The following is a 22,538-nucleotide window of genomic DNA, read 5'->3' as shown; positions in this document are numbered from 1 at the left end:
TTGCTGTTGCTTTTGCTGCTGCTGAAATTGAAGTTGCTGACGTTGCTGTTGCTTTTGCTGCTGTTGGACTTAAAGTTGTTGCTTTTGACGCTGCTGCTGATTAATGAGATTATTTGTTTGTTGATATTGTGCAACCTGTTGAGGCAGAAATTCATTGGATTCCAAAACATCCGTTTCCTGCATTACATCTGCATTATCGAAATAGATCTGTTGTGAAGTTATTAGCGGCTGTAGCATTGACAAATCATCATTTTCCAGCTCCAACTCCATCCCTAGCGAATTTTGTTGCATTTTCAGAAGTTGTGATTGCAGGTTGTTGATTTGTTCTTGCAAATCATGTGGGCTGAGGCTGAGGCTCTTTTCTTGCTTAGGAGTAGCTAAAGAAGAATTAACAAAACATTAGCAGTTGAGTAAATATTAAAATTAACCAGTACTGAGTTTTTAATAATCTTATTTGGATTTTGTTACACTAATAGGTTTGAAAAAACTTTAGAATTTATGCAAAGGTAAAATTAAATTTTTGATTATTATTTATAATATTTATATTTACTAGTGTCTATTTTTATTAATTAAAATTATTTGATTCATTTGTAGATACTTGCTTGACATCAACCCAAAAACAACGAACAAAAAACTCAACAAAAAACACGCAACGAGGAATAACAGTCCTGCAGTTTTCACGTTGACTAATAATTTAAAAGAATTTTCTTTGGATCGGCCTTAAGACAAACAACATTTAAAAAATATGTTGATGCATAAATTTATTCCTTACATTACGTTCAACTTAGGGTATTTAATGTACCTAATATACCCTCGTAGTTTAGCTTTTTATTCAATTTTTGGTAAGTGTACTCATTGTACACTTTTTATTTAGATTCATATTAAACTTCAAGTAAAATTTCATTTAACTTTTTGTATCTGTACTTAGTGTACGCTTTTTCTTCAAATTTTTTTACGTGTACTATGATGTAAATGAGAAATTCTCATGTCATCTTTAATTTTATGTTCAATAAAGTTCATTAAAATTTAATACTGTTGTTCAAATGATTTTAACCCGTTTCGGGCCAAACGGACGAAATTTTAGTTATTTTTTGATTCGCTGTAAACTATGTGAAAAAATTATGTAAGAAATGTCAGAATAGTCATAACCGACGTAAAATTTTATGAACTTTTCGAATCCAGCGTCAGAATTGTCAAAAAAGTTGATGTGTAAAAGTTATGAACAACTAAACAATAAAAAACACGATTTTTTTGAAAAAAAATTTGATTTTATCCGAATTTTCGAGTCGAAACAGACTTGCTCTATAGGTCTAACACGTTTTTTTTGCGTCCATGGGGTGTAGACTTAAAAGTCTAATAGTTACGATATCGAAATATCAAAATACAGAAAAAAGGTTCGCTCGTGCGTCTCACGCATATAAATTTGGTCAATGGCTTGTATACTTTATTGTAAAACAGTTATAATTACGAAATTCAAAATGGCGATCATAAATTTGACTCTCGAAGACCTGTATGTCATAAAATGATTTCGACAATTTTTAACTTGATAACCATCAACTTTACAAGAAAAAGTTGGGGAATAAAAAGGGTTTAGAATTGATCTAAGAAAATGCCTGAATTTTTTCAGAATTTTTGGAGCTATTTTTGGATTTCTGGATAACACCATTTTTTCAAAAATCCAAAAATCGAGATTTTTTTCTCGAAATTTCATGTTTTTTTTACAAAATTGTTTATAACATTTTATTTAATAATTTTTTTTAGATTCTGACCCCGGATTCGAAAAGTACATTAAATTTTACGCGAGAAATGATGTCTGAAAATTTTTTCAAACAATTTCTAGTCGGTGTAATTCATTGCTATAAATGTTGTCCAAAAATGGTCATTTCAGGCGTTAAAGGGTTAATCTTTGTTATGCTCTAGAATGAGCTCGGAAGCTTCAATCGAAAACTTGAAACGGTCAAAATTTATTAAAATTTGACAAGGAATTCAACAAAAATATTTTGAAATTTTTTTACCAGAACCATCGGGTTCCAGGAACCTTTTTTGTTAAAAATGGAGATTATGTATTTTTCATACCAGCGGCCCGAAAGTGACTACTTCCCTGGCGCTGCGCAAAGCGGGAAGAGCGGGAAGGCCACTAATTACACGTACTCTGGGACTTTTCTGTTTTTCGCGGCCTAGGGCAGCAATATACTATTGATGAAAAAAAAAAAAAGAAAAAATATTTATCAGATTTTTTGAGGCTCCATACAGCCCTAAAAAAATTATTTTAATGAAAAAAGCGGTTTTTCAGCTCTAGGCTTCAGCGGCATGAATGAAAAATTATAAAAAAATTCAAGGAATCGTTTTTTGATGTCACAATTAAAAAAATGCTACGGTCTGATATATCAAACCATTTCACCGAAAATAAAATAATTGAAATTTTCAAAAAAATTTTCTGAAGGCCTGAAGCACTAAAAAAATCTGAAAAAATTCAAGGTTGTTTGGATCGTTATATACCTATAAATAATATACCTTCATGAATTTTTTCAGATGTTTTAATTACTTCAGGCCTTCAGAATAAATATAAATAGAAAATAGACGTTTATAGCGATGGTGGGGATAGGAGGGACAGAGGGGGTCTAAAATTTTGGTTTATGACTCTTTTATGATGTACTATAACAAACCGAAATATCAGGAAAATCCGTGTACCTCGTCCGCAAGTTTTTTTAAAAATTTCTAAATCTGATCCATATGCATGCATCAATATTACGAATATTATAAAAAAATTGGAAAAATCAATTACTCACTCACTTTACTAATGACAGTTTGGAATATTTTTACTAATAAAGGAATTGATTTTTTTTGTAAAAATGGATATATTTCGACTGAAAATATGATACAATTATTATCTCTCAAATAATTGTCAGACAGCGCTAAAAGATAATTAATTTAATTATCGTCGCTTTTAAAGATTTACAATTGACAGGTTTTTATTCTTGTAACATAATCAGACACATTTTTAATGTTGAAGTACACAACTAATTGATCTCTACACAACGGAGCTTACGAAAGCTCGAAATTCGTATACAAGGTTTCACATACATAATTCTGTGTTCGCGATATTTTATCATCGTTAAAATAATCCTATAGAAATATAATGTATATTTGTTATATCACACGATCTGTTTTTTTTTTCGTTTTATTCTTTTATCATTTATTATTTTTCATTTCTCACGGAACAGGAGAGAAGCACGAACTTTGGCAAACGTTAAAAGGTCAACGGTTACATTTTCATATGATAATATTTAATATTCGAAAGATATATATAATGTATAATATATAATAATATACGTGTATACGTTTTGATTTACAAAAATATTACGAATCGGGGAAGAATCGTCGATTCTGTTCGTTTTTTTTTGTTTTGTTTATATTATCGTTTGTATCACAATGAATCGATAAAATTGTGCGTTACAACAGCCGAAAGGAGGACGACAATTGTTTCTTTTATTTTTATATATCGTATAGCACCGCATACGTATTTATGTTTATCGTAATATTTCGTCGCCCACTCATCGTTCCAAGCTCATCGTCGCTTTATTCTTTTCAGTTCGACACTCAATTTTTACGCGCATAAAGGAGAGGACAGAAATCTAATATAAAAAACTCGCGGGACAAAAACGAAAGTTTAAATACAAAAAATCGAGTTCGAATTTTACTTATGTACAGGCGCGCGCACACACAGCAACAAAACAATAAAGAAAAACGACGCAAGAGCACTTAAAAAGTTAAAAAGTACAACATTTTCCGGGAAAAACATCAACTACGTTATCTACGTTAAAATTAATCAGCGACTTATGACTTATGGATAAATCACGACGACCGCTCATCATCGACGCGCGAGACGACGTCAGACTTCGTTGGCGGCTGCTGCCGCTCCGTTGTTCTTGTTGCTGTTGTCGTTCTTCTTGTCGATGCCTGCGCGAGTCGCCGTCGCCGCCGTCGCGCCGCACTTGGACCAGAAGGGCCGCTTGGTCATGCGGAAGGGTTTGAGCTCGGCCAGTATGTCCTGTATCTCGTTGAAGGTCTTGCACTTGGTCTCCGGCACGAAACCGTAGACGAAGACGAACAGCACGAAGCAGGACACGGCGAAGATGAGGTAGGTGACATAGAGGCCGCCGCTGTGCTTGAAGTCCATGTAGACCTTGGAGACGACGAAGCCCAGGAGGCCGTCGAAGATGGTGATGATGGCGCCGGCGATGCCCTTGACGTTAGTGGGGAACAGCTCGCCGATGAGCAGATTGGTCATAGTGCCGAGGCCGACCTGATAGAATATCTGGAAGAATATGACGTCGAACACGGGCAGCAGATTGAAGGTGGTTACGTCGGTGCCTTGGTCGTTCATCAGCAGGTAGACGGCCAGAGCCAGGAGGGTCAGGCCGCAGCCGAAACTCGACAGTATGAGCAGCAGACGCCGGCCGGCACCCTCGACTGTCATCGTAGCGGTTGCACCCGACACCAGACCCACCGAGACGATGATGATGGTGGCGATGTGGGGCGCCACGCCGATCTTGGCCTCATTGAACATCGTCTCCAGGTACTGCATCGTGCTGAAGTTGCCGCTCAGCTGCTGGCCGAGAATCAGGCCCATGACGATGAGCAGGGCGCGACGATTGTTGACGTTGGTGAGCAGCAGGCGCACGTCGGCGAAGCGAAACTTGAGCTCGTCGTTGGACTCGACCACGCCGATGTTCTTGCGCACGAGCTCGAGCTCCTGATCCAGCTCCTCGGAGTCGCTCAGGCCCTTCAAAAATCCGATGGCCTCCTTGGCCTCGGTGTGCTTGCCCTTGGACACCAGGTAATACGGCGTCTCGGGGAACCAGGCGAACGTCAGCACGAATATCACGGGTATGGCGAGCAGGCAGACGCCGAGGACGCTGTAACTCGACCAGGGCCCCACCGAGCAGGCGATCAGCGAGCCCGTGAACACGTTGACGGCTATGAGGGTGCTGAGGGCGCCGCGTATGTTGACGTCCGCCACCTCGGACACGTACATGGGGTTGGCCGTGTAGGACATGCCCACCCCGACGCCGAGGATCATCCGCGACGCGTACAAGTAATTCACGTTCTGGGCGAATATCACCAGCAGCCAGCCGAGTATGTAGAAGAGCGAGGTCAGCAGCAGGCACAGCTTACGCCCGTATCTGCGGGAGAACAAAGTCGTGTTCAGAAGACAGAGAAAAAAAGAAGAACGAAATGGATTGGATAGTTTTTTTATTTTTTTTTTTTTTGCGTATACTTACGTGGCGGCGATGTAAGCGCCGTAAAATGGACCGATCATCGATCCTATCACAGTGAGCGACACGACCCAGGAGGACTCGTCCTCGGTGATTTGAAACGGCACGGAGTCGTCGTTGTCCCAGCCCGTGGTTGCGTTCGCGGTGCCGTTGATGGTGATGCGACTGCCCATCGTCGTTGTCCAGCCGTAGACAGTGCCCGCGGCGACCATCGATAGCGTCGCTGCGTAAGGACGGGGGGGGCAAAAAAAAGCAAATCGAAATTATGAGGAGCGTCGTTTACCCTCGCAGCCGCGTTTCGGTCTTACGACGATAAAGTATATAAAAAAAAAATAAAATAAAAGGGAAAGAAAGAAAGAAAGAAAGAAAGAAAGAAAGGAGAGAGAGAGAGAGAGGAAAAAAATATGAATCGTTTCTTTTGAAAACTTTTTCTAAAAAAGCTTTTAGCTCTGTGCGCGCAAGAGAGTTAAAACAAGGCCGAGCGAGCTGTGAGCGCGTCGTACTTTCGCGCCAAAGCCACCCCCACGTTAAAACGAGGGAGAGAGAGAAAGAGAGCGAAAAAAAAGATCTATGTACTCGAGGGAGCGTGCGGCAGAGTCATTCAGCTCAAAGGAGGGAAAGAGAGAGAGAGAGCGAGAGCAGGTCACCCGCTCACACGCACACACGTACGTATATACAAAAATAAAAAAAAAACTTGCTAAAAAATTCAAACGACCGCTTAATATACAATTACTTTCGCGGGTGTGCGTGTGCTCGCGAATGCGAGTCAAAATTAATATGTCACTCGAAAAACGTCGCGAAACCGTGTGCGCGCGGTGGAGAATTGGTGGAGAATTTTTCTGCAGCGGCGCGACGCGTTAAATTTGAATTTCGATTCGGATGTAATCCGACGTTCCTGGTAAATAGTGGTTTAAAAATTTACGCCGAAGCTTTCAAACGGGTGTAACGAAAGAATCGATCGAGAATAAAAAGTAAAAGAAGAAATTCACGAGGATAGGATTTGGTTACGATTTCACTTTGTCCCTTTTTACGAGCTTTTATCGCGCGTTGTAAGCTTTGCAGAAATTCAAAGAGTACGAGTTATTCGATTTTTTTGGTGCTAATATTTACCGGAAATGCAAGCAGCCCACTGTTTCCATTGAGTCCTCTTACTTTGAGCCTGCTGGGCTCGTGATACCTCCATTTTTTGAATGTCGGGATGCTCCTTCAATCCGTTTAGCTGAAAATATATAAAATTACCAATTTTAATTATACGTTTATTGTTAGAAATAAGAAAATTCAATTTATTATTCTAATTTTGAAAGAAAATAAACTCACGTGATCGACTCTCAATCAATTTCGGGTAATTATAACGCTACTTTTGACTTTTGTAAACTAAAATGTTGAACAATGAAACGCTCTATTCAAATACCTAGAATATCGATTTCTCAATTGACGATCTAATACATAATATCTGAATAAATGATCTTAACCTTAAATCATTATGTGTGGTACGAATGAGCCCGTTAAAATGACTAATTAACTCACTGCGAACACCATATATCCCACCTATTCAGACAATACCGATGAACAGAAAGTAAAAGTATGCCGTATCTAACGATGCCACTATCTAATTAATTCAATAGTAAAAGTAATTTAGGATATAAGTGTTGCGGGGCGGAAGGCTATATTAATGAATTAAGATATAATGTGAGCAGTACAGGGGATACGAAGCAAAATTCGACTCAAGTAATGAGTATTTTGTTCTCCTATTCTAATAATCACACGAGAATTAGGTTGAATATCATGAAACTATCTTAAAGTCCACTAATAGGTCAAGATGGAGCATTTATAATGTTTAAATTTCTGGGAAGCGCAAGCATCAACTATTTCATATAATTTTTGAGTAATAGACCCAAAAAGTGTATCTATAATGTTATAAGCACGATCTATATTTTTCTATTATAAACGAGCAGTTTTAATTGCAATTTATGATTTTCAAAAATTTTCTTTCAATTAAATTTCACGTAGCATTGATCTTTTTTTATTAACTTTTCTAATATTCCAACCTCGTTTTCATATTTTCTTTTATCTTGCCATTCTTCTATCTGTGATGTTCTTTATTTAACGAAGCAATTAACCACGTTCACATGTATAGCTGTATGGCCCGTGCATGAAGATTTTTTCAACAAAAAAAAGTACTCAGTCTTTTATTAGAAATTTTAGTTTTTACGAATTTATTTGGCTAGGCCTTGCCGTAAGCCACAAATAATACAATTTGAATACAATCGTTTAAAAAAAAAGCAAGAATTTACAATAATTACAGAATGCATACAAAAAAAATGAAAAAATACACATGTTGTTATGAAATTGCAATTGAATGCAAAATAAATAAATTTTCTTAGGACTAGTTATACAAAGTAATATAATATGTATACAATATAGTAATGAACATCAAGCAACATAAAAAATAACAAAAAAAGTACTCTATTTCATAAAGCCAAAAAAAAAACTCTACCAGTCCAAAGAGACATACAGATACAGCGACAGAGAAAAAAAGAGAGAATGAAAATATAATATACAATACAAAAACTATTGAACATGAAAGTAACAATTGAATAAATGGCCACCAAGAGTAGCTCGTTTTCGAAGCCGCCTGGCAAATATTATACAGATCTCTGTTCGTCATGTCGTTCCTCGCGATCATGTCGCAGCAATGGATTGGCAATCGGTAACGCATCAGCTCGTACAAAGAATCCCGCGCCCATTCGAGGAAAAATCTTCTGGATAATTTCTCGCACAGATCCAGAGCGCAAGCCTCTCGTAGCCTCTTGGGGATCTCGCGAAATGTCGAGCAGGCGAAATCGAAGTAGTCCCCGTTGGTGAGCAGTCCTCGTACACGGAATCTCGTCACCTGTTCGTGTCGCGCCCGAATCACGTCGTAGAGCGACAACAGGCCCCGCGGCTTCATCCTGAATTTTCTCGTGCATCTCGCCCGCTGCCCACAGTCGCGCCACAACTCGCGAATGTCCGCCGGCTTCTGGAACAATTCGTAATAGTCGAACAATCTCATGATTGTCAGGACGTCCCGTAGGCCCCATTCGTATCCTTTTTTCTCGAGACTGTCGTAGATGGACATAAGACTGGACGCCAGTTTCAATTTGAACCTCGGACAAAGGCGGTCGTTCTTCATGATTATAATGCCCTCGTTGAAACCGCTCTCGGTGGGAAAAACGAAGCTAGATACGTCGGCCCCGTTATCCAAGAGGAGGTCGACCGCGTGCGGCTTCAGATTTCTCACTGCCCACAGCAGATGCGTCCTGCCATGATCGTCGATCATGTTCGGATCGGCGCCCCTCCTCAGCAGCAACTCGGCCAGCTTCCCGTTGTCGCGCTCCAGCGCCAACTGCAGCGGTGCCTCGAACTCGCCGTCCAGTACGTCGATCCGCACCGACTTCCGCATCTCGTCGCAGTAGATCTCGAAGAACGTCTTCGCGAGCTCGTAGGCGCCGTTCTTTCTTCCACTTCTGCAGATGTAGTGAAGGGCCGTCACTCCCCAGGGATCGACGAAATTGGCATCGGCGCCAGCCCTCAGCAGGATCGCGGTCGCCTTCTTCAGGCCCTTGCGCAGAGCGTTGTGCAGCGGCACCGCTCCGTCACCGTCGATCAAATTGGGATCGGCGCCTCGTCTCAGCAGCACTTCCGTCTGTCTCGTTTTCTTCGACCTCACGGCATAGACCAACGGCGCGGTGCCCCACTTGTCCAGGGCGTCGACCTGCACCGTCTGCCCCAGGTCGTCGCAGATCTCGAAAAACCTCTCCAACGAGTCGTCGTCCTGCGGTCCCCAGGAAATTTCGTGCAGAGGAGTCAATCCGTCCTTATTGGCTAATTTGGGATCGGCGCCTGCCCTCAGCAGCGTCTCGACCACGCGTCTGTGATGGAAAGCCGCCAGCATTAGCGGCGAATTACCTTCTCTGCGTTCGATGCAATTGAGATCGACCTGGCCGTGCTCGAGGAATCCCTCGACGACGTCGTTGCAGCCGTACTCGCAGGCCGCGTGAAGATGCGTGTATCCATCCTCGTCGGCGTAATTCGCCTCGAAGCTGTCGTAGATCTTGAAAAGCTCGCGAATCACGGCATGCTGTTTCCCGCGCAATAATTTACCCGCCTGATGTATCGGTGTGATGCGACGCAGCAGTGGCTTGCCGTCCTCGTCGAGGTCGGGCTGGCCGTCCCTGTAGCCGCTGCGAACCACCAACTCGATGAATCGTTGTCCTCGATTGTCGCGCGAGTCTTCGTTCGTGCAATGCTTTATGGAAACTACGAGAAGACACTCGATCTCTTCCCTGCGAAAGATGTCTCGAAGATTCGGAAGTGGGCCCGTCCAGTCGCTGAGCAAGGGATAAAATCGATCGAGTAGAGCGTATCGACCAATGCGGAGCCAATTGCTCCAATTGATCCAATAGGTCCAATTGGTCTGTTCGCGTGAGCTCTTTAAACTTTCCAATTGTTCATGGCAGTTGGTTTCGTCGCCCGAAGACATGTCGATCGTTTTGCGCAATCACGAACACAACACACGATCGCTTATAATTTACTAACTTTTTTAACACAATAATCACTCTATACGGGTGGTAAGATTTTTTTTCGTTGTTCGTGCCACGGCGACTTTACGTGTACTGACTGTACGTATATTATGTACGACTTTCGTATGGCTGGCTAAACATATGGCCGAATCTACAAAAAGCATATTGTATAGCTGTATGTAGCGTAGCAGTCGTTCGATTTAGATAAGATGAGAAAGTGTACATTCAGTCTACTTAGCTAGTCTCTCGCTTTCTCGTAATGCAATACCAGATAACGCAGTATAAGCTGCTGCTGCTGTTTAATTTGAAATTCGAGTGTGACGATTAATACGACCTATGATCATGTTCGAAATATAAATCCAGCATACTGCCTATTAGTCCAGATGCTAAGGGGATTTCACACGAACGAATATTCATTTTTTATGTATCTTAGCCAACTGAACCTGAATATATGAAGCTCGTTTTTTTGACAACGAGTTCAAAAAAATTGATTGATGATTTTAGTGTTGATGATTTATAAAATCGTTTTGAAAAATCTTAAAAATTTCTTACCAAATTTATAAATAATTCTGAGACTTTTATGTTCTTTGTATTATTTCGATTAAGATGTTTGTTTTCGCAGGGCTTGAAAATGTAACGATTTCTAGATAACTTTGAAAGCAAAAAAACACTTTTGCGATTTTTTATCTCAATACAGATTGACTTGAGCGAAAAAATGCAACGAACAAAAACTCATAGTATCAGTTATAAAATACGTGTGATTTTTTTTTCGATTTTTATAACAATTTTATCAATTATCAACACAGGCTATAATAGGTAAGAAACCTTTGTTCGTTTTTATAATGGACCTCAATCGGCCACGAAACCCCCTAAGCATCTGGACTATATAGAACTATACGAATCAAATACACATTTATAGACGCTATAATAAAAGATAGTAAGGTAAAAGCAGTGATTATGGAACGGTGTACCAATTTGTGGAACACTAGCTTTTAAACTAGCAAAATTGAAAAGTATCAATTTGCATTAGTATTATCAATAAAAAATGATTTCGAAGCCAACTGCGTAATAATAATTTTATTATGGAATAAATTAATCAAGTGTGTCTCAAAAGCGCGTTCCATCTATAGGGACACCCAAAAACAGCAGTGCGCTTTTAGTAAAACAGTACAGGTTAAGATCGCCCATTGATTTGTTGATTCCAATATTACTTATTTAAATAAATACGAAAGTTAAGGACAAATTTAAACACGGTGATTTCGATATTAAAGGTACAGTGCATCTAATGATAAATTTGTATTAAAGTTTTATCAATTTTTCAAGTAGATACACTTGTTTGACAAAAATTTACCTTAAAAGTTTACCTTATTGCATTATTCTAATAAGGAGACCACTTCAACTACTCTTAATGATAATTTCTTACCGAAATTTTCTTCCGTTGTTTACGTCGTGTGGTCGCGTGCACACGACCTCTCCGCATTTGCTGCCCGGCGCGCAGCGTTCGGTCGTGCGTGCCATTGCGCAGAATTAATCGAGGGAGTGAACTGGTGCTCTTCGCATTAACACACAGTTTTTCATAGTTTTAGCGAACACAGCACGGCACAGTCTTTTCGTTTTAATATAGTGTTTTTGAAACCACCACGGAAAGATTCTAAATAAGAAAGATGGAGTCCAGTGATGTTTTTAATTGTCACGCTGTCAGGTAATTTTCACTTTGCGAGCATGAAAGTATGAAAATTTTATGACGCAATACTTGATCGTATTGAGGTTATTTCAGGGTGAAAGAGGAACCTAGTGATGCGTTGCTAACTGAAAATAATTATGAAATGATTGACGAGAAACCCGATATTAAAAACTTACAACTCTCACCATTTCTACGAGAAAATGCAGTAAGATTTTAGATGTATAAACCGGTATATAGTTGCTTTTTTATAATGATTCTCACATTGTTTTGATCTCTCAACAGAATCGTAACCTTCAAAAATGTGACGAAAATCATGAAAGTGCACTCGATGACGAAGTGGAAATAGTTGTTGAATGTGAAGATGTCAAGCCCAACATTAAAACAGAAACCACGGAGGAAGTAAAACAAGAAGTTACTGATGATACAGCAGTAGAGTCGAGCTTGAATTTCGACAATAAACTTGTCAAACAGAATAATATAAGAAAAATACAAAAAAAGTTGAAAAACGATCATAACCTCCAAGGGCGTAATGATACAACATACGCATGTAAAATATGCAAAAAGACTTACTTGAAGAAAAAAAATCTAAAACAACACATCGATACGGTGCACAGTGGTGTCTTGCACACATGCAGTATATGCGATAAAAAGTTCAGAAACAAGCTTAGTCTCAAAATCCACATTGGTTCAATTCATGGTAAAATCACTCGATCATGCGATCTATGCCAGAAGTCATTCTCGACTAAAAAAAGTCTCCAAATTCACGTTGATTCGATACACAATGGTATTAAACATACATGTGACATTTGCGGAAAGAAAATAACAACCAAATCTAATCTCAGAGCCCACATCAATGCGATGCATAATGGCATTACTCATGCATGTGATATTTGCGGAAAGAACTTCTCAAATAGAGGTAATCTCAATAAACACATCGATTCGGTACATAATGGTATCACATATACATGTGATATTTGCGGAAAAAGATCCTCAACGAAAAGTAATCTCATAGTCCACATCGATGCGATGCACAATGGTGTTACACTTACATGTGATATTTGTGGAAAGACATTCGCACAGAAGGGACATCTCAATAAACACATCGATTCGGTACATAATGGTATCACATCTACATGTGATATTTGTAAAAAGACATTTTCATCAATACATTATCTCAAAAAACACATTGATGTGGCGCATAATGGTACTATACATATGTGTGATATTTGTGGAAAAAAATCCTCAACGAAAGGTAATCTCAAACTCCACGTCGGTTGGATGCATAATGGTTCTAAACATAAGTGTGATATTTGTGGAAAGACATTCAGGCAGAAGGGACATCTCAAAAAACACATAGATGTGGTGCATAATGGTACCTAACTTAAACGCGATAAATACGGTAATAAATACTCAAGTAACAGTAGTTTCAAAAGACACTTCAAAGTGGTTCATTTCTCATCTATTACAATTTAATGAACGTGTAACATTGAAGGGTCAATTAAAAAATTTCCATTGTTTCTCCAATGTTAATTGTAATCGCATAATGTAAAAATAATGTTCAAATTTTAAGAAAATCAATAAATTTTTAGAGAAAAATGAAACGCATTATTATTTATACACCCAGAGAAACGGTATTGCAATATGTAGGTACTATGTGTATAATAAAAATTATTATATTCGATTGAAGTGTTGTATCATACTTCTTATATGAAACATTTGGCACAAATATTAGTAAATATTACCATGGTTATAGTAATTGTTACCTGCCTTTTTATCAAAGTTTCTCTCAATCTAAACTTAACAATCAAATTTTCAACTTAAGTTGATATCCATTTTACAATGCTAATCATTTTTCAGTGTAATTCGTTCATCCTAAACTCTGCAAGCTTTACTATCTTGTAAATACCCTTTTACCGAACCCTAGTGGATTTTTCTCTAGATATTCTATACTCCACAGCCGAACAGAGAGTCAGAAAACAGTTCCGAATGATTTCAGCAAGTTCATCAATAAGTACTCCTATTTACGGAAAAATTGCTCACATATCCTAAGTATATTATACGCACATTGACAAAAGTCAATGTTCTCTACCGAGCCATATATCGCGATCGTTTAAAATGATTGACATGGCACACTTAATGCAAACTCTATACATGCCCGAACGATAAACAATATTCCCCACATATACATAATTCCTTCAGTATGCAGTATTGAATAATTACATCGGCCACGTTTCCTCTTTCTCGCGCTCGCGCACAAAGCGAGGCGATAAAACAAATACACAAAAAATAACAGAAAAAAAAATCGTGTATCGAATCGGTACGCGCGTGTATGTACACGCAGAACGATTCGATGCAACGAAAGTCGAGACGCGCCGATAAAATATATCTCGGCCTGCGTTGTTACAGCTTTTTGTGATGTATAGGCACAGGCGCGCAGATAAAGAAAAAAAAAGGAGTTTCGCGACTCGCGTGTATATATATACAAACGCGCGCAACAAGTATATCGATGCGCGTCGACAGCATATGGAACGAGACGCGAACGATTTAATTATGCGCTCGGTGCTATTAAGAGCGCGATCGACGACAGACGGCGGTCCTCGTCGTCCCATAATGTCACATCGCTGCACGACTCTATACGTATATAAAAGTCGAAAATCAAAAAGCCATGGGTTTCGCGTCGCGCCGCTTCGACTGCAGCTATAGATGCGCCAGAGGTGCATCGAGAGGAGAGAGAGAGAGATAGGTATACATAGCTTCTGCACGTGCAGTAAAATTGCGCGCGCACACCGTGCAATATGCTCTGTGTGTGTGTGTATGCAGTTGCTCCTCATTTCCTCCGTCTTTCTCCTCGCGCGAGCCGTGAAAATAGTCATGCGCGTGTGCGGTGGTGACTGGTGTGTGCAGAGTAGCGAGTGCACGCAGTGAGGCTAGCTGCCGAGCGAGCCAGCGAGGTGAACGAGTGCGTGCGCGACCATGTCTATTACACATTTGTTACGAAAAAAAATATATAGTCAGACTTGGAAGAAAGGGGGGCTTTGACGCTATCGTCTTTCACTCGCTTCATCGAGAGATGCGATAAATTCGGAGTTTTCGTGAGGCAATCAGTAGGTCTTACCAATGCATCGGACGCCGAATTGCAGTTGCCGTTGCTCATGATCGTAGCAGTAGCAGTTGTAGCAGTGCCTCGGTCGAAAAATATCTCACAGACGCGAGCACACTATTTTCTGCACTTATCTGCACACCGAAAAACTAACGTAAACGCACTTTGGACTCCTCGCGATGGCTCGATCTATGTAACACATGTACATATACGTAAAAATATGCAGGCAGGCACACTATGGTCGCGCTCACTCGGAGAAATATTTCAAATCAAACGTGTGTAATATGTGTGTGCGCGTGTTACAGCATGTCGTCGTCGTCGTCGTCGTCGATATTAGCCACTGTCGAAAGCCATGATCGTGAATTTTTTTGCGGCAGCGCGCAGCACGCCACAGCACAGTAGCATGAACGGTCCTCTCTCTCTCTCTCTCTCTCTCTCTCTTACTCTCTTTCTCTCTCTATCTTTTTCTATCTCTTTCTCTCTCCTTTCCTCTTATGTATTATCTCGGCCGAGGCATTTCTGCTCGTCAGCAGCAGCAGCAGTAACAGCAGCAGTCGACGACTCCGAAAGTATTAGCCTCGGACCTCGACGTCGTGCACATGGATATAAATTATATATATCGTTTTCGCATACGCGAGAATCGAGATACACGCGCAGGCGCGTGTACTCTCGCACCCTCACTCACACGAACGCACACTGCGATTGAGTTCGCACTCCCCCACGCACACTCGCGTGTATGTGTGTGTGTGACCTTTTTTCAAAATCAAAGCACAAGAAGAAGAAAGAGACAACGTAAACAAAAAAAAAAAAAATTAAATGCCGATCGTTCAAGTTTCGTAAATATGAATAAACGCCGAAGCACTGCCGAAGAGAAAGAGAAAGAGATAGAGAGAGGGATTAAGCCGCTCGCGCGCCCGCTGATAATAATGCGAGACGCGGCTCTCGATTGCCAAACAGTGCGAAAGAGTGTGTAAGCGAGAAAGACGGAACAATTCGCGCACGAGGAAAACAGAGACGCATGTAATACCGCGCGCTTCTCTCTTTCTCTCTCTCTCTCTCTCTTTGCCCATTATGCGCGTGTGTATATTTTTAAAAAGTCCGTAAGAGTGGGGTGCGACCGAGGCCCAATAACGTAGCGGCGGCGGCCGACTGCGGCTTTCGCACGCCTCGCACACATGTGCATATATAAAACTACGCGAGCGAACGCGGAGAGATTATATACGTATATATATACGTATCGAGGAAACGTGCCGGAGCGACCGAGGCGAGCAGCCGATATTACAAATTATATTACGCGGACGATCGAGCCGCTGATTTCACCGATAAGCCGCGTCGGGATCTCGATGCCGATCGCGCCATCCCTCGGTCGAGGACTCGTCGAGTCCTACACTCTTTCGATTTGCTCGAATCGGTCGATTTCAACCGGTAAAAAAGGCGAAAATAAAGTTCGGGTGTATACACGATCGAAGTACATAAGCGTGCGCTTTTGTATACAACACGCATACGTGTATATTATGCCGAAGAGAAGGCGATAACGCGTTTGGAGTAGCGTGCGCGCGCAAGCGCCGCAAAATCGCTTATGCTATAGTCGAGCACGTGCTTCGGCTTCGTAGTCGTAGTCGCGCGAGCTATCGCGAATTATAATCGTTTCGATGACACTGCTCGCGCTCGACGCGATACACATAAACACATAATCACTGTATCAAGTTCGGAGTCAAACTGTCAAATCTATATAGACCCATACATTTTCATCAGCGATTAAGTAACGATTAGTATTAGATAATTAGATAATTTAAAAAAAAAATCACATTACGGAGATTTGGATGGAGAAGATATCTCGATGAACATTATTTCATATTCATGTATGTAATCAAGTCATTATCGAGCAATAAACTATCATTAAGAGCGTGCCAGTGATATGTGTAGCCGGGCTCGCACGCGTGAATCTCGTGGAAACGATTACGCGCCGTTTACTATTGCCGTCATGATTCCTTTTACTTTTTCACGTTTTATACGATAAAATCTTGGAAAACAAAGAAATTTGGGTAAGAATATATTTTGTTTTTTGTCACACAGAGATGCGTATAGAGGAACTTTTTTTTTTAGCCTCTTCTTGTCAGTCGATCTTTAACTTAACACAGTACGGTATCGGTATCGCCGAAAGATCGAAGAGTAGCCACAAAAAGCTGCGCAAGCCCTCCCCTTTGTGCGGACGCATTTGCGCAAATTCTCTGTATGTGCGCGCACGCAAAATTACGATGCTAATCTCTGCGAGACTGTGCGTGCAGAAGAAGTAAAAAAACAACAAAATATCTGGAGAGCAACCAACTCAACGAGACTGAATATTACATTCCGAATTCGCGATAAATGTTTTAATTCTCTCTCTCTCGCACAGTCTCGCGCGCATTATATTCATCGGCAGAATTTTAGTATTATTTATTTATCTCCGCTATACGATGCAGCGAGTGCGCGAGTTGCGAGAGAAAATTCAACGACACGGGAAGCAGAGCTACGAGCAACAACGCAGTCGGCATATAGGCAGCAGCTTCGCACGTTTTATTTTTAATCTCCCGCCGAGCTTGCCGAAAATTTCGTCGCCTTACGATCGTATATATAATAAAGGCACTGCGTTCGTGGGCGCGCGAATCTTTCAAATTAAATTCAAAGCACACAAAAGAGTAACACCTACCTTGTTACGATGAAAAGTGTCCGCAAGCTCTTCCTCCCAGAATCCAGAAATCGGCAACGAGAACTGTACGCGTACAAAAACTTTTCACGATGAATATCGAGGCATGATCGACGACGACGATTCACGCGCGTGTGTGTGTGCAGAGCAGTGTTGATATCGCCGCGACACCGACGTCGCGATGCTGGAGCGCGCACGGAGGAGCCCCGAGTATTAGTGTCGCGCGCGCGCGCTTCGTCGGCGCGAGACGCAGTGTGACACGCTTCGACGACGACGACAACAAAAAAAAAAGGTAGCGCGGCGCGTATTACGTATTGCGTATTTATATGCGTGTGCGCTGCCACTGCTACTTTACACACAGTTCACTATATTATGCGACACGGCATAGAATCTGCTGCTGCTGCTGCCGGAGCGAGACTCGTGTATTAATGTAACCGATAAGCGCCGATCGCTCGCTGTCTACTGGAGCTTCCCTTGAACAGTCGATCGCCGCCGCTCGAGCTTCTTCGACTCGTCCCATGATCCTATCCTCGCTGCTTCGCGAAGTCTCTCGCCGCCACCACCACCACCGCGAACGATGTTTCTTATACTTCACGCGAGGCGCATCGAGTGCGTACGTACCCGCGACATATGGTCATATACGTATATAAAAGTAAGCGCGCATTACTCTCTATCTCTCGTGTCTTCGAAAGATGGTCTAATTGGCCTTAATCTCGTTAGTTAATTACCTCTCGGACTCGGCGCGCAGGATGCTCGAGCTTCGGTTACACATACACGCTTATACAGACGCGCACGGGTCGCGACTACTCGCCGCAAGACCCAGAGAGAGACAGAGAGAGAGAGAGACAGAGTCATTATATTACGACTTTTCAACTTTGCCTTATCTACTGCTCTCGTGCAGGGGCTATTATTAACGTCAAACGAGAGTGGCCGCGTGTAGCTCGCATATACACGCGTATAATACCCGCTCGCGCGCGCGAGTACTTCTCCTCGTGCAGCTCACTTTCTTCTTCGCCTACTTCTCGTGTGCTTCAATTTTTCTCGTCATCCAGCGCGCGATCTTTTCTTGCTCTTATCTCGCGACGTACATGACCATCGCCCGACTGCAGTGCACTGCGCCGTGAATCGTTCCCCCCCGGAAACTGTTGGGTATAGACCACAATGTCACTATCAAACGCGTTTACTCGTGTGTGCGTGTGTGTGTGTGTGCACTTGATCGAGCGATTTGGGCCTGACTTCTTGACTCGCGCCTGAATACTTTTTTTTCGGTACACGAATGAAGCGAAAAAGAAGTAACCACCAATACTAATTGTTTTAACTGATTGTATGAGGGTATTTTTTCTGATAGCACTCTCGAATTAGTTACATCATAGCGATTTCGAAAACCGTGCTTTGACTTATACAATTATTTTTACTTTGCCGCTTGCAGATTTACACATAAAGGTACTCGCCATCTGGCGGTGGAGACTTGAATTTTTGATTCAATTAGCATTTCCAGATCGATGCAACACAGTCGTAACAATAAAATAGCCAAAAACGAGCCAATTAATAATCATGTACATGATTATTGTATTTCAAAACATTTCGAATTTTCATTTTTATTCACTAGGCCATTGTTAATATTTAGAGTTTCTATTAAGGTGTACAATAATCTTTATACATCATATTTTTATTCGATTGCATGAATCAACAAAATATTCAATATTATATTTCGGAACATTGAAAGAAAATAATATTCTTTTTTCAGGATTTAACTACTGAAACATTGTACGAATCTCCATATTTTCCGTCTTACATCGAATTTTGCCTGGGTCTATTTTAAAATCACCGCAAAAAAACGTTCAAAAAAGGATTTCAACCCTGCGAATGAAACCGTAAATTAATAAAAACAAAACGTCGCCCCAGCGCAGGAAGGTATCTATTTCCAAGCTGTAGCAAGAAGGATACTTACTCGCGCGCAGAGGCAAAAAGGTATCTAACTCGAGCGCAGCGGCAAAAAGGTATCTAATTCGAGCGAGAAGCAAAAAAGTAGCTTATTCAAACGAAGTGGCAAGAAAGTTTTGACGCGCTGAATTTAGGTTGGCAACGGAGCCGTAAATGATAAAATTGTGCTTTGTATTAGAGCAAAAAAGAGAAAAAACAAGTGAGCTAGTGTAATGATTTTCATTCATTTGTAATGCGAGCAAACAAATCAATCTCACCGCGATTTCGACTCAATTTGCCACTTATGGAGAACTTTGTATGTTCTGAGAGGAAAGTAGAAGTTACCGGCTTTACATAAGTTTGAATTAAATGTTGAATATTGAATATTGAAACAAAATTTTATCATTTACGTCTGCGTTGCCAACCTAAATTCAGCGCGTCAAAACTTTCTTGCCACTTCGTTTGAATAAGCTACTTTTTCGCTTCTCGCTCGAATTAGATGCCTTTTTGCCGCTGCGCTCGAGTTAGATACCTTTTTGCCTCTGCGCGCGAGTAAGTATCCTTCTTGCTACAGCTTGGAAATAGATACCTTCCTGCGCTGGGGCAACTAAAAGTCATCGAGAGTTTGAGGTTTTTGAGGTTTTTGAGAAATATAATTATAGAAGTTAAATTTTTTTCATTTGGATTTGATTGTGACATCTAGTGATGAAATTCAAAGCTCATCGCTGATGAGCTTATCAATGGGTTACCTTCTACACAGCTACTTGCTGCACATACATATCTCAACATATAATATCTTATTTATTTTATACACATACATAATATATATTTTTAAAATAAAAATACCATGATGTCAATTGTACCTTTTTACATTAGAATGATAATTCGCACCGAAAAACACTGACATTGTATGGTACTAATCGTTTTCTACAGCGATGGATTATGGAGCACGCCAATCACGCCATGGCGTTGGGCGGAAAATTTTGGAATGGATATCAAAAATTTTTAATATACATGTGTAAATGTATTATTAGTTATCCGTAGAGATTTTTCTTGAGAAGTACTTAGTTTTAGAAGGCCAAAAAATTCCTCAAAGAATCGTTGCAAAGTTTAAATTTTAAATTGCCTCAAATATTGCCAGGGTAATCAATAAACAGATAAATTGGTACCTTAATTGTAAACAATATGAACATAAACGAGTTTGATATCGTCTCTCGACACAATTATCGTATTTGTAGTAAAATTAAATTAGTTTGAATGTTGTCTGTCCCGATGAAACTATCAATAATATCAGAAGATAAATTGTACTTATTCTATTTCTGTGGTGCTAAAAATAAAGTTCCATCGTTTATTTTAGGCATCAATATGGATAATCGTGAGAAGAAATCCGAGAAAAGCGTTTCGAAAGATGATTCAAGTGAACAGGACATTGTTGTTTCAGACGACAAAAAATATGTTAGTGACACTAGTCAGGAGGCATTTACACTAGAATCAAGCATGATAATACATCGAGACACAACTCACAATGATCAGAAAAATTACACATGCGACAAAAGCGAAAAAAAAGTTAAGTTCCGAAGTTATTTGAGTAGGCATCAAATATCAGAACACAGAGGCCCCAAAGATTCGGCATGCGATAGATGCGAAAAGAAATTTGTGAAAAAATCGAGTTTGTCTAAGCACCAAAAATTAGTTCACAAAGATCGCGACAATTTCACGTGCACCAAGTGCGAGAGAAAATTTGAAAATAAATCAATTTTACTCAAGCACAACAAAATATTTCACGAAGTTTTCAAAGATTACCTATGTGAAAAGTGCGCAAAAAGATTTGAAAATAAACATAGATTGCTCTTGCACATAAAGGCAGCCCATAAAGGTTGTAAAAATTATGCATGCGACAAGTGCGAGGCGAAATTTGGAAAAAAATCGACTTTGATTACTCATCAAAAGACAGTTCACGAAGGTCGCAAAGATTACACATGTGACAATTGGGAAAAAAAATTTGGACAAAAACCACATTTGGATTTGCATAAAAAAACAGTCCACGAAGGTCGGAAAGATTTCGAATGCGACAAATGCGAGAAAAAATTTTCACAAAAAGCGAATCTGCTTTACCACCAAAAAACAGTACACGAAGGTCGCAAAGATTTTGCATGCGACATATGCGAGAAGAAATTTGGACAAAAATCGTATTTGCTAATCCACCAAAAAACTGTCCATGAAGGTCGGAAAGATTACGCATGCGACAAATGCGAAAAAAAATTCGGGACTAGATCAGATGTGTTGAAGCACCAAAGGATAGTCCATGAAGGTCGCAAGGATTACGCGTGTGATAACTGCGAAAAGAAATTTGGATACCAATCGCATTTGCGCGTCCATAAAAAAATAATACACGAAGGTCGCAAAGATTATGCATGCGACAGGTGCAAGAAAAAGTTTGGAAAAAGGTCGGATCGGATCAGGCACCAAAAGACAGTACACGATGCTCAGGATTAAGCGTGCGACAATTGCGAGAATAAATGATAATTAACAATTATAAATATGTATAGACACTCGAATGGATGTTTTTATAAATTTCAATAAAATTGTGTTGAAATAATTGTATACTACCTGAACTTAAGGGGTTAAATTATCATTATACTTTTTTACATCGACGTTGCGATGTTTTCAGATTTCGCCTACTACTAATCACTTCTTTCTGTTCATCTTATAACCACTTAGTTTCTGCATTTGTCCATGCGATAATCATCCGAGAATGTTTTTTTGCATCTTGCTTGGAACTCTGAATGGGGCAAGCCTTCAGTTGGTTTCTGGATTTATGATAAACCTCACGAAATGACACACGACTCGAATTCATCAAACATGTGTTGGTGAAAAATTGTGATAAATTAACTGATAGACTTCGAGAGACGTTTGAGTTACCTGAGCAGCAGGTGAAGGTTTGCCTGGGGCGACACTTGTTCTAATCCACCACTCTCTTTATACATTAAACATATTAAAATATTTCTGCATAAAAACAATCGAAAGATTATTTCTTTCGATAGCAGGGCTTTGCGCATAAATCCCGAACATATATTTTATCTAAAACCGACAGAAACTCCATGCTCGTGTGCCGCGACTATACAGATAGAATGGGTATACCGTGTATGTATACAGACGATTGATTGCAAACTGCCTGTCCGGTTGTATACGGCACGTATTTCTATATGTATAGCAGCAAATAAACGTGTGCGGGTGAGATTTTTACGTTGACTTTGACGAGCAGCGCATGTATGCCTATACGTTGGAGTGTTTTTTTTTTACC

The 22,538-nt window shown here is 40.4% G+C and overlaps 1 protein-coding gene across 5 annotated transcripts; it reads right to left on the bottom strand.

Moving 5' to 3' along the window:
- Positions 1–3,394: 3,394 nt before the first annotated feature.
- Positions 3,395–22,216, bottom strand: LOC106659774 (facilitated trehalose transporter Tret1-like). 5 transcript variants are annotated; one of them, XM_014382462.2, is made up of 4 exons: positions 22,157–22,216; positions 6,390–6,498; positions 5,286–5,502; positions 3,395–5,186 (listed from the first exon to the last, which is right to left on the bottom strand). In XM_014382462.2, the coding sequence occupies exons 2-4, from the start codon at positions 6,460–6,462 to the stop codon at positions 3,893–3,895; spliced, it is 1,584 nt and encodes a 527-aa protein (XP_014237948.1). In that variant the 5' UTR covers positions 6,463–6,498; positions 22,157–22,216; the 3' UTR covers positions 3,395–3,892. The 5 variants fall into 5 exon arrangements, with proteins under 5 accessions (XP_014237948.1, XP_014237946.1, XP_014237945.1 ...); XM_014382460.2 differs by lacking the exon at positions 22,157–22,216 and adding an exon at positions 17,315–17,631; XM_014382459.2 differs by lacking the exon at positions 22,157–22,216 and adding an exon at positions 14,641–15,419.
- Positions 22,217–22,538: the final 322 nt, after the last annotated feature.

Source organism: Trichogramma pretiosum, unplaced genomic scaffold (genome assembly GCF_000599845.2).
Source record: "Trichogramma pretiosum strain Unisexual culture from Peru unplaced genomic scaffold, Tpre_2.0 scaffold21, whole genome shotgun sequence".
NCBI lineage: Eukaryota > Metazoa > Arthropoda > Insecta > Hymenoptera > Trichogrammatidae > Trichogramma > Trichogramma pretiosum.
This window is presented reverse-complemented; position numbering and strand designations above follow the sequence as displayed.

Excerpts from the sequence above, each read along its gene's own strand:
- LOC106659774 (XM_014382459.2), bottom strand. The coding sequence starts at position 14,679 with ATGAGCAACGGCAACTGCAATTCGGCGTCCGATGCATTG. Across the intron at positions 6,499-14,640 it reads ATTCGGCGTCCGATGCATTG|CTAAACGGATTGAAGGAGCA; the intron begins GTAAGACCTACT and ends ATATATTTTCAG. Across the intron at positions 5,503-6,389 it reads GTGGGCTGCTTGCATTTCCG|CGACGCTATCGATGGTCGCC; the intron begins GTAAATATTAGC and ends GTCCTTACGCAG.